The 12,766-nt window shown below is 34.9% G+C and overlaps 1 protein-coding gene across 1 annotated transcript; it reads left to right on the top strand.

Annotated features, from left to right (window-relative positions):
- Positions 1–7,824: 7,824 nt before the first annotated feature.
- On the top strand, positions 7,825–9,151 carry LOC113563477. The gene has a single exon (XM_026975145.1). The coding sequence runs from the start codon at positions 8,017–8,019 to the stop codon at positions 9,046–9,048; it is 1,032 nt and encodes a 343-aa protein (XP_026830946.1). The 5' UTR covers positions 7,825–8,016; the 3' UTR covers positions 9,049–9,151.
- Positions 9,152–12,766: the final 3,615 nt, after the last annotated feature.

Raw genomic sequence — 12,766 nt, 5'->3', positions numbered from 1 at the left:
TACAAAATTTATATCGTCCGGTACTATGTGAAACTGCACTAATTCTCCCAATAATGGTATATCGACCGATCCTAAAGTGGAAATAACATTAGGACTAATTCCCTGTAAGTTAAAAGTATGATATTTATTAATCGAAATATCTGTATCAACATACTTTTCCTTTATCAAATTTATGTCGGATCCTGAATCTATCATAAAAGTACAATTACCCTTTAACTTTGAAGATGCAAGTGTAATGATGGGTGCCTGAGTCGCCTTAAAAATCTTAGTTACCTTTACGGCCTGCAAAGCTATTGAGTTATCGGTTCCCGAAACTGAACTGTCTTTGGGGAATTCGGGTGTCCTAGTATACGTGCGCTCGGGCGGACACCGCTTGTTCCCGGAACGCCTTCGGCGTTTCCCGAATTCTTAGTGCTTTCTTTATTCATATTTATATTTCCAGAGGTTTCTAAAGATTTCTTATACGCCAACTTGCGACAATTATTAATAAAATGTCCTGGAGTTTTGCAATAATGACAAACTTGATCTTGCGGAGTATTTGGTCCTGGTTGTCCCGGTGTTAAAGGTTTAATAATCGGCCTCCCTTATAAAACGGTACGTTAGGACGGCGAATTGGATTCACTGTTTGCGAAGAAGGTAATACATCGCGAGACCACGATGAATTTACAACTCGAGGTTCCATATTATTATTTCGTGGCGGAAAATCAACTCGTGAAAAAATTAATTTAAATTACTCCGAGTGATTTTCCGCCACGAATAATAATATGGAACCTCGAGCTGTAGATTCATCGTGGTCTCGCGATGTATTACCTTCGCAAACAGTGAATCCAATTCGCCGTCCTAACGTACCGTTTTATAAGGGAGGCCCGATTATTAAACCTTAACACCGGGACAACCAGGACCAAATACTCCGCAAGATCAAGTTTGTCATTATTGCAAAACTCCAGGACATTTTATTAATAATTGTCGCAAGTTGGCGTATAAGAAATCTTTAGAAACCTCTGGAAATATAAATATGAATAAAGAAAGCACTAAGAATTCGGGAAACGCCGAAGGCGTTCCGGGAACAAGCGGTGTCCGCCCGAGCGCAGGTATACTAGGACACCCGAATTCCCCAAAGACAGTTCAGTTTCGGGAACCGATAACTCAATAGCTTTGCAGGCCGTAAAGGTAACTAAGATTTTTAAGGCGACTCAGGCACCCATCATTACACTTGCATCTTCAAAGTTAAAGGGTAATTGTACTTTTATGATAGATTCAGGATCCGACATAAATTTGATAAAGGAAAAGTATGTTGATACAGATATTTCGATTAATAAATATCATACTTTTAACTTACAGGGAATTAGTCCTAATGTTATTTCCACTTTAGGATCGGTCGATATACCATTATTGGGAGAATTAGTGCAGTTTCACATAGTACCGGACGATATAAATTTTGTACAATGCGGTATTCTCGGTACTAGTCTTATGAGGAAGCATAACGCTTCCATAGATTTTAAGAACAAACGGTTAATTTATGATGATACATGTATGCCATTTACCGAGGTAGAGTACATACATCTTGAGCCACGTTCAGTTACACCGTTTCATGTTAAGATTGTAAATCCTGAGGTGAAAAGCGGATACATACCTTTGATTAAGTCCGTTGAGGGAATTTACCTTGGGAAAGCTCTTGTTACTAATATAAACGGAAAGGCACACCTTCCCATATATAATACTACAGATTTAGCATACGACATGGAGGTTCCCTCCATTGTTTTGGAAGAATATGATATTGCTAATCCTTTCGAAAACCCGAAATCTCTGAGGAGGTTCAGTCAGCTCCTGCCGCCCGAGGGCATGCAGAAAGCCCAGTCTTACGTCGTACAATCGTTATGAATCCCTTATTAATCCTAGTAATTTGGAAAAATCTCCATTTGAAACCCAGGAACCATGCCGAGGCAAGGAAATGCCCTGTGGTAATTTTAGTTGGAACCAATCAGTCCCTGATCATCTTGGTAGTTTTAGTATTACTTACAAAACCCCACAGGAAAGGGTTAAAGTAATTTCGCAGTTATTACGCATGGATCATCTCAACTCCGAGGAAAGAGATAATCTTCTTGCTTTGATTAACGATTATCAGGACAGATTTCAGTTGCCAACTGATCATTTAGAACATACAGATGCTACACAGCATTCTATCCCAACCATAACTGAAGTTCCTATCCATCAGAAGCAATATCGTTTTTCCCCTTTTCATAAAGATGAAATTAATAGACAAGTAGATGCTTTATTAGCTGATGGCATAATAGAACATTCTACTTCCCCTTACAATTCACCAGTTTGGATAGTACCTAAGAAATCAGATTCTTCAGGAAATAAAAGATGGAGAATGGTTATAGATTTTCGCCACCTCAATGAAAAAACTATAGGAGATGCGTACCCTCTTCCAAATATTACAGATATTCTTGACCAATTAGGAAATGCAAAATATTTTACGGTATTAGATTTAGCCTCCGGGTTTCATCAAATACCAATGAATCCGAAAGATGCGTGTAAAACAGCTTTTTCCACACCGTACGGGCATTATCAGTATAAACGAATGCCATTTGGATTAAAGAATGCCCCTTCTACTTTTCAACGATTAATGGATACCGTACTTATCGGATTACAGGGAAATGAATTATTTGTTTACGTTGACGACATAGTTATTTATGCTCGATCATTGCAAGAGCACAATGTAAAAATTGCAAGGCTAATGAAAAGATTAAGGGAAGCCAACCTTAAATTACAACCTGATAAATGCGAGTTTCTTCGCAAAGAAGTTGGATATTTAGGACACATAATTAGTTCTGAAGGTGTTAAACCAGATCCTGAAAAGGTTAAAGCTATCAAGAATTTTCCAATTCCACGTAATGCCAAAAATATTAAACAATTTCTTGGCTTGGCAGGTTATTACAGACGATTTATACCAGAATTTTCAAAAATTGCTAAACCATTAACCGAGTTATTGAAGAAAGATCGACCTTTTGTTTGGGAATCTCCGCAAGCAGTAGCGTTTGCTACTCTCCAGAATTTTTTGTGCACGGAACCTATATTGCAATATCCAGATTTTACACAGCCTTTTATTTTAACTACAGATGCATCCGGATATGCAATTGGAGGCGTTTTAAGTCAGGGAAAAATAGGAAAAGATTTACCTGTCGCATATGTTTCGCGTATACTTAATAGAGCAGAACAAAATTATTCAACCATAGAGAAAGAATGTTTGGCTATGGTATATTGCACGAATCATTTTAGGCCATATTTGTACGGAAGGAAGTTTACTATCGTTACGGATCACAAACCTTTAGTTTGGTTACATTCCATTAAAGATCCATCTTCAAGACTTTGGAAATGGAGAACTAAGTTGGCAGAGTTCGATTATGATATTCAATATAAAAAAGGAAGCTTGAATAATAACGCCGATGCGTTATCACGAAATCCACCATTAGCTGTAACATTACCTTTAATTACAGATCTACCTGATACATTGGATGAATCATCCAATGAATCTTTATTTTCATTTCCAACAAGTCGACCTCCAGATACAGTTATTTCTAATTACGATCATATTAATGAACAATCACAGGAACCGATAGAGCAACCTATTGAAATTGTAGAGGAAGATAATCAGGAAAATTTAGAGGAAGGCACCCCGGTAAACACTAACGAGCCATTAAATTTCGAATCAGAGGAAGACATATTTTATAGCCAAGATTCTAGTAGCGAAGAGGAGGACCAAAACGAGTTAGTCCCGCGCAACTCTGTACCTATAGCGGTAGGAGAGGACGCTTCACGGGTAACAATAACGGAAACTCGCGATAATTTGTTAAAGCAAAGTGATAATTTGGTAATATTTATTTATTTAAACGGAAATCCATTGGACAACGGCGCAAGGGAATTGCAAAGTGCCGGACTGTTCCCCAAATATCAGGATATTATGTACGAAAGAGTTAAGGTTTCCGCATTAAGGAACAAAACGTTAATTGCTTTACCCTTGAAATTAAACGATCGAACTTTGGTAGAAACCAACAATATTAAAAGTTGTGCATCATCTTTAGCAGATGCAATACGGGAATTACACTTAACTTCGATCAGTATAAGGAAAACGAATAAGTTCGATGACATACCATGGGGATATGTCCAAAAACAAATTATTAAATATTTAAATGATTTCACAATTAAGGTAACTATTTGTCATGGTCTTGTTCAGACCCCAACAGAAATTGAAAGATTACCTTGATAGAAGAAACGCACTCTTCAGCAGTAGGAGGACATAAAGGCGTAACAAAAACTTACAATAGATTACGACCCCATTATTATTGGAATACAATGAAAAAGGATATACAGCAATTTATTCAGAAATGCAGGCATTGTCAGTTACGGAAATTAACGAGAATAAAAACAAAGCAACCAATGATAATCACGGATACTCCAGGTCGTGCTTTTGATAAAGTATCCATGGACATTGTAGGACCACTACCTGCAACAAAAAGAAAGAACATATATATTTTAACAATACAGGATCTATTGACTAAGTATTCAGTTGCCATACCTTTACATGAAGCTACTTCATTAACAATAGCTGATGCTTTTATTAAACATTTTATTTGTTTGTATGGAACACCTAAGATAATTTTAACGGATCAAGGTGCCAATTTTTTGTCTTCTTTAATGAGAAATATTACAAAGAAATTTAATATCAGACATTTGAAAACTACAGCTTACCATCCACAATCAAATGGATCTATAGAGCGATCACACCACGTGTTAATAGAATATCTTAAGTTACAAATCAGTAAAGACAACGAATGGGACGAATACATACCTATGGCTATGTTTTCTTATAATACGAGTGTACACGAGAGTACTCAGTACTCCCCATTTCAGTTAGTATTCGGGCGAATACCTCGTACCCCAAGCTCTTTTGTTCCCACAGAGGAAGAAACGGATATAACATATTGCGAATATTTAACAAATTTGTTTCATAAGTTAAACGAAATACAGGAAATGGCCAGACAAAATTTGATACAATCAAAAGAACGAAGCAAGCGATATTATGACAGACAAGTGCGCCCATATGATTTTAAGGAGGGGGATAACGTCTTCTTATTGAAAGAACCACGTAAAGGAAAATTCGCTGATCATTATACCGGACCTTATCAAATATTGGAAATATTACCACCCATAATGCAAAAATTTTGTTTCAAAATCAACCCCGAGTAGTCCATATGGACAAACTCAAAATATCCCATTTAAATCCTGGATGAAAACTAATAATATTTGTACGCGTTGCAGGATCAACAAATTGAGCTGAGCTCAGAAACTTACCGTCAGTGCATCCAATGGTACCACACCTATGGAGTGAGACGGACAACCACCTTTGAAAGTGCCACTAGCCAGTTTATAGTGCACCAAGATAATACATATACTTTTGTGTATTTAGGCGTAAGGAAACGGCGGATCAACCCGAAACCTTGCCCTAAGGCATTTTTCAATTGAATGTGTTTTTATGTGTCCCACACACCGTCATTTCAGTTCTCGGAGGAACTGTCCAGGAATAATTACTTATTTACACAGAGCCTCTCTTGTACATTGTATGAGAACAGTGTTATGTTACAAGTTAGCTAATAGCATATTTTTGTGTGACACTTGCTACAAAAATAACGAGAAGATATATTATAAACAGAATGTCTCACGGTTACTAAAACATGATATGGTAATTGGAAGCCGTCAAGTTATTTTCGAATGCACATTTTGTGGAAAGAGTTTACTAATTTATAATCCATTTTATAATTGTGCAGATTGTTACCATACATATGAATTGTTAACAGAATATTTGGAAATTCATGATAAGGATATTTTTGAATTACACGATCCAACACTTATTCGTATATACAACAACGAAGTTAGATTAATTTCGTTAACACGAACATAAATTTTGATTCAATGAAGTTAATTTACCATCAATGGATAATTAACCATTTTCAGGAAAACACTTCTTGCATACAGGATAATTATAGCATTAAAATGCATTGAAGCAATAGACACCTCTGTTGCAACTTTTACTTGACAAAGAGTTAGTTCAAATTCTGAACAGCTCAAACCCTACTCTAATAACAATAGAGTTCCGTAGAAATGCTAATTTTCCTTAAATGATTAAACTTTGTAAAGGGAAAAATAGCATTAGACATAATACATGTCATCATTAATATAAGAAATAATTTTAAGGCTATATAATGAATAATCATGCGCAGTCTAGTAAGACTTTAGACCCGCTAGTTTTAAATCATGCAAAATGCATAGTTAATATTAAGGTTGTACATCGATTAACACGACATTTATATTGTATGTCCTGTTTTAGTAAGAAAGCAATACTAGTAATTTTGAAATTATTATTACGCATTACATTGCCAGCGGGACCGTAGATTTAGGAACCTGCGTAAGTTGCAACGAGCAACTTTTCAGAAACGACCCATGAGTTATTGTATACATTGCAAGAGTATTTATAGAGAACTTTTGGGACATGACAACTTAAATAGGATTGATATGTCAAACACAGATTTTTTGTATAACACATACACGAAAAACTTTGAATATATAAAACCTAAGTCGGAATAATAAAATAATTATAATGGCGGAAGTTAATTTGGTTAAATGTGTACGAGTTTATCGAGTTCTGAATGAACAAGATCGGAAATATTATGCGTATTTTGTTGGCACAATCAAATATTTTTACCCAGCATTAATATTGAAACTTCGGTTGGCCCTATGGAAGGAATATTCCAGACACTACATTATTTTACAAATTGTTTTAATACAATGATTTTCCGATGTGCCATGTGTAACAATAAATTATCCGATATTGTTATGATAGATCAATGTGAAAGATGTTACTTAAAATTTAGGAATTTAAGAACACGAGGCCAATTACAAGATTCAGATTTGTTAACTACTTGTTTCATTTATAATTTGGAAAATAATGAGCTAACACACTCATGCGTATCAGGTTGAAAGCATGTGGTAACACCAAACGAATTATTGGCAATATTTATTAAGCTGAATGATTGTAACATTGTCCATAGAACAATGAAGCCGTTATGAGGAATTATGTTATTCGTATTAATCCCCACAACCTACGGACTCATTGGATTCGATTGTGGAGGTCAGCATTTAAATGTAACCACAGTATCATTGCTAGGTGTCAGAGACTGTGAACTTAAGCACCAATCGTTAAATACATCTGACACACACATTCAGTTACTACAACTTGCGGAATACAATTACGTGGAAGTGATACAGTGCAAAGTTGAAATATCGCGAGTGATACATACTGTGGAATGCATTCGCATATATCAGCTGAGGAGGACTTCTCCATAGGACTGGGAGGATCGTCACCAAACTGAAGCCTAATACTACCACCGTTCACAGCATCCTGCTTGCCGGAACGATAAACCATGATGGAACCTGCAAGGGTACACAATTCTCCGACCCTTACGGGACTTGGCACAACGTCGTAGTAGATGGAACTGTACGGATATCATTAAAGTCATCCTATGTTCCTGTGCACCTAAATTCTGGAAAAGTAATGCTAAGATCAGGAACTGTCTGCACACTGAGCGACGGTTTTTGCATCGATTTTGACGATGGATATTCATATTGGAAACCGATGCCCACATCGTCTTGCAATTTCCACCAGTACAACGTACTGTATGAAGGAACGGCAGTTAAAATGAATGGAATAATGGATACCATTCATCAGACTATTTATACTCTTGTCAGTCAGGATACAACTTTGCCTTGACAGCAGGAGGAAGTCAAGCCGTGTGTGGATACACCCTACTCACCACGGAGCATCCTAAACTATTTATCTTGGAGGCAGAAAAGGGAAACACCTTCGCGGAGCGAAGAGACATCCCTGTGGAGAACCTCGATATTTTCACCTACGTCAACTCTAAATTCGTGTACGTAGAAAAACATATACGACATCAGATGACATCGTTGTATCGTGACGTTATTCAACAACGTTGCGAGCTGGAAAAGGAAGTGTTAAAAAACACACTGTCCTTCGCTACTCTTCAGCCAGACGAATTCGCTTATCGGCTCATGAAAGGACCAGGTTACATGGCCGTCACTGCAGGGGAAGCCGTTCATGTCATCAAGTGTATACCAGTGGACGTCATCGTACGCCGCACTAAGGAATGTTATATTGAGCTACCGGTTACAGTACGCAACACTTCCCTCTTTATCACACCAAAATCACACGTGTTGACCAAGATGGGAACCATACGAGAGTGTAGCTACGAATTGCCAACCCTTTATCGAATTGAGGATACATGGATTGAACTTATTCCGGAGCCACGTGTTCGCAGAACATCGTTGCAGCAGTTACAACCTATGACAAGTATGTCATGGAATTATTTAACGCCGGGACCACTAGCTTCCAGCGGAATATATTCCCAGGCGGATCTTGATAAAATCAGGGATCATATAATGTTCCCTGCTGAAAAGCCAGCGTTACTTAACAGCATGGCTCGTGGAATCACCGGACACGTCATGCCTGACGATACCATGTCCATTTACAACTTATTGGATGAAGCATCATTAAACAAAATTGCTGAGTCAACTGCCAAACGGATCTGGGGCGGATTCATCACATTTGGATCAGCCACAGCAGGAGTTTTTGGAGTATTATTAGTAGTACGACTAATCAAGCTAGCCATCGACACGATGATACATGGTTATGCTCTACATTCAGCCTACGGATGCAGTCTGTACGTGCTAGGAGCTATCTGGAGCTCCTTGACTCATCTGCTACTCTATTTGGCCAGAGGTACAGCCAAACGCAGCCACACGGATGGACGAGCAGATCCCGAGGAACAACGATCATCGGAACCTGTGGAACCAGTATTATCGCAGTCTTTGTCGCAGAACAACCCTAGCAATCAGTCAACTTCGCCGCAGGTGACTGACAGTGAAACCATTGTATACACAGACTTACAAAAACGTTTGCGTGAATATTAGAACCATTTCCTCGATTGCATCGGAAATGTTCTTAAATAAGGGGGGGGATGTGACGTCCTGACGTCCACCTCACACCCATTTTTAATTTTTTTTATTTGCAATATTAATTATTAATGTATAACCGCTGATAGTTATTTTTGAGCGCCATTGATACTTACCATTTTTGCTTCACTACTTATTATTAACCACAGGCTTACGTACAGTAGTCTGTTATTAACCTAACCAAGAATATTATTTACTTAGCAACCTAACCGACACATTTATTATGTTAAAAGCTTTAGCTTGATACTAGTTTTAATATAAAAATATATGAAGTAATTATATTAACATATATAAAGGGAAAAGAAAATATTAAAAGGACAAAAACAATATATATGTATAACTTAGTTATTATGCTTTATGATAGATTTATTTAATTAATTTAGTCACGTATATATATATATATATATATATTTTCTGAAACATAAAAACAAAAACATACATAAAATCAGTAAAATATATAAAAACAGTTTTATATACTCTAGCAGTTAAATAAAATAATTTTGAAACATTTATCATTAATAATTTGATAGATTTATAATATAATATTACGAGATTGGTAATATTTAGATCGTTTGAACTGTAATACCATGAAGGTTTTTATAGGTGTAGCAAAACCATTGAGCTACTTAATATTGTTTATTATATAAAAAGTATTAATGTTAGTTGTAATAATTGAAAGAATTAATTTAAAAATATATCTTATTATATGGTTATATAGCCATTGATAAGTATTACAAATTTGGCTTAATACATTTGGGTTCTTGACAGGATAAAATATTTAATTATTTTTAATAACAAAGAAACAAATTGATTTGAAATGGATTTTATTATACTATAGTAAAGTCCTTTGCAAGTAGGTAATTTTCGTTAAAACCAATAGGGTCGGTTATTATATAAAAACGGAAAAATCAATTAGTTATTTAAGACAAGAGTAAAAATAATGCCGGCGGAATTGAGTTTTATTAAGTGACGGTGTAGCTTTGATAGTTATTATAATTTACGGAGACATTTGGTGTTGATTGTTGTACAAGGTCATAAGTTGTTATTAATAACAATTAAAGGAGTAAATTTTGGAATTAATTTTATTATACAATGAAATAGTTTTGTGAGTGTAGTAAATTGTATTACCACATTTGAAGTGATTTATCGTATAGAAAAATTAATATTATTTTTATAACATAAAAGGAGAAACATTTTATAAGTAAAAGAATGTAGAATATTTGTCTACAATCTTAGTCAAAAAGAAGTACGTATTTAAATTTACGAAATTGCAATAAAATTTTACTAAATTTTTTGGGTCTAAAATTTGAACCGTAAGGAAATAATTTGTTATAATTATATTGAAGCATCTAGGTCATAAGAGGAAACTAATAGGGACCTCAGATTTTGAAAATAATCATTTTTACGGAAGTGACCAACAACTTTTGGGAATCATCATTTTTAGCTAGGCTGATGGTACCTGTGATGAAATTTTTCTTATCGCACCACGGGATCATTGAGAAACCACAAAATTGCAAAGTCACTATTTGTTAAACAAATCAGCGTTATTTTTCAATATTTATAGTGTAGAAAGTTTTAATGAAATATTAATAGTTTAGAAGTTACAAAGTTAAAAACAATTAAAGTGAAAATCAATTAGTGAACAATTTAATATAAAAGGAAATAAGTTGTTTAACCCAAAAATATTAAGAAAAGAATAAATCGTTAATTAATTATGAATAAAAGTATATTACACATGGTATTACGTTCATAGTAAGGATTATTGAATTTATTTAATGGAATATTTTATGTTACTGAGCATTAATTTAAGTATATATTATTACGCATTTAATCGTTAATAATTAAGTATATTAACAACACATATACGAACACACTTATATAGGTGCGTATAACCCATAAAAGAATTATTGGTTATTTAAGATTTTATGAATTAATTAAGACTAATATTGTATTGGAATAATAATTTTATACGGTTTAATTATAATATTAAACCCGGCACACCAATAGTTGCTTTATTACTAATTTTATAATAACCAAAGAATAGACGTGCAAGTACATACACGTGTATATCTATATATATAGGCATCCCTATATATATAAGACAATTATTGGTTGAGTGAGATTTTATAAGTTTATTAGAATGGAATCTTGAAATAATAATTTTAGATGATTTAATTACATTATTAAAGGCTCATGATACCAATAATTGATTTTACAATAATTTATAATGATTATTATTTCACTGAGTGCGTTATATTATTAAGTAGACGTATGCAGGGTCTTATAATAATTCATGCATAAGACTAGGAGCATATAAATGCATATGTCAAGCGTTATAATTTTAAGAATTAAATTTGTGAGCATTACAGAATTATTTAAATATTAATTTGAATAAGACAGTGAACACAGCGTTAAGTAACAAAGGAATAAAGATTTAAATTCACGAAGGAATATTATTTCATGATGACTAATTGTAAAAGACGGTGACTTGTCGGCACCTGATTGAAATAATAATCCAAGACCGCTGTCTTAATCAAAGGTTGAATAGATATCTCGAGCAAGACATATCGGCAGGAAGTTGCAGCTGCCATTTGATTCGGAGAAACTCCGGTTGATTAAAAAGCATAACAGATGAGCGATAATTCTGTACTGCGAATTTCATGTTGAACTTACGCGTCAAAATACGTTTATCTTTTGTAAGCGTTGAGCTCACCGTTGAGCTCATCGTCCCCACTAGACGCACCGTGAGACCAATCCCACCACTTAAGTTTTCGATCCCACCATAAGAATCTTCGAAAACGAAGAACCAATGAGTTAAGTGGGCAGAGCCTCCCTACTATTTTAGTTTTTGCTTTAACCGTAGCGTCCCCACTTATTGTAATCCCTTCTCGAGCTACAGGGACCCTGTCCCCAAGCATCATAATTTTTGAGTATATAACGTGATGCAGCAGCCAGAGAAAAAACTCACACTTTAGACTCACACTTTTTACACACACCTTTTTTACTGTACCTTTTTGACGACCCTTTTTAGACTACACTTACTTTTAATTAATTATTGGAGTCGCTAGCTAGCGTAAATTCGCTAACTAAGCGTAAAATATAACGTAGAGCCAGTGAAGTTTGAGTTATTACCAAAGTCTGATTGACTTATTCTTGTGCTGCTACATCATCAAGTGCTTCCTGACCTGAGGGTTAGATTTGTGCGAACGCTTGTGAGTAGATTTATTTAATTATTTTATACTCGCTGCTCTTATGGAACGTTATACTTGTACTCCATATACATACTACACATTTTGACAGATTTATAAAGTTTCAATACATTATTATATTTACAGTTACTTAATATTTTCGAATTATAATTAGTTGTGAAACAATTACTGGCCTGAGGGTTCAGATTTATATGACATTTGCGAATAAAATTATTTCAAGTAACACATATATTCATATTGTAACCAACTTCTATATTACACTTGAATTTAGTAATAAACTTTTGATTAATTTAATTGTTCATTAAATATACCCTTCAATTATTATTGTTTAATCATTGAGAATAATGTTAGTGGTACAACAGTTGCAATTAACCATAATTTAACTTTAACTTTTGTTCAGAATCGCTCGCCAGCGTAAATTCGCAGCGAAGCGTCATCCTATATTGAATATATAGTGCATGAATGCA

The sequence above is a fragment of the Ooceraea biroi genome, unplaced genomic scaffold (genome assembly GCF_003672135.1).
Source record: "Ooceraea biroi isolate clonal line C1 unplaced genomic scaffold, Obir_v5.4 UnassembledTig114, whole genome shotgun sequence".
In the NCBI taxonomy this organism is placed as follows: domain Eukaryota; kingdom Metazoa; phylum Arthropoda; class Insecta; order Hymenoptera; family Formicidae; genus Ooceraea; species Ooceraea biroi.
The sequence above is the reverse complement of the archived record's forward strand: the minus strand, read 5'-3'. Positions and strand labels throughout refer to the sequence as shown.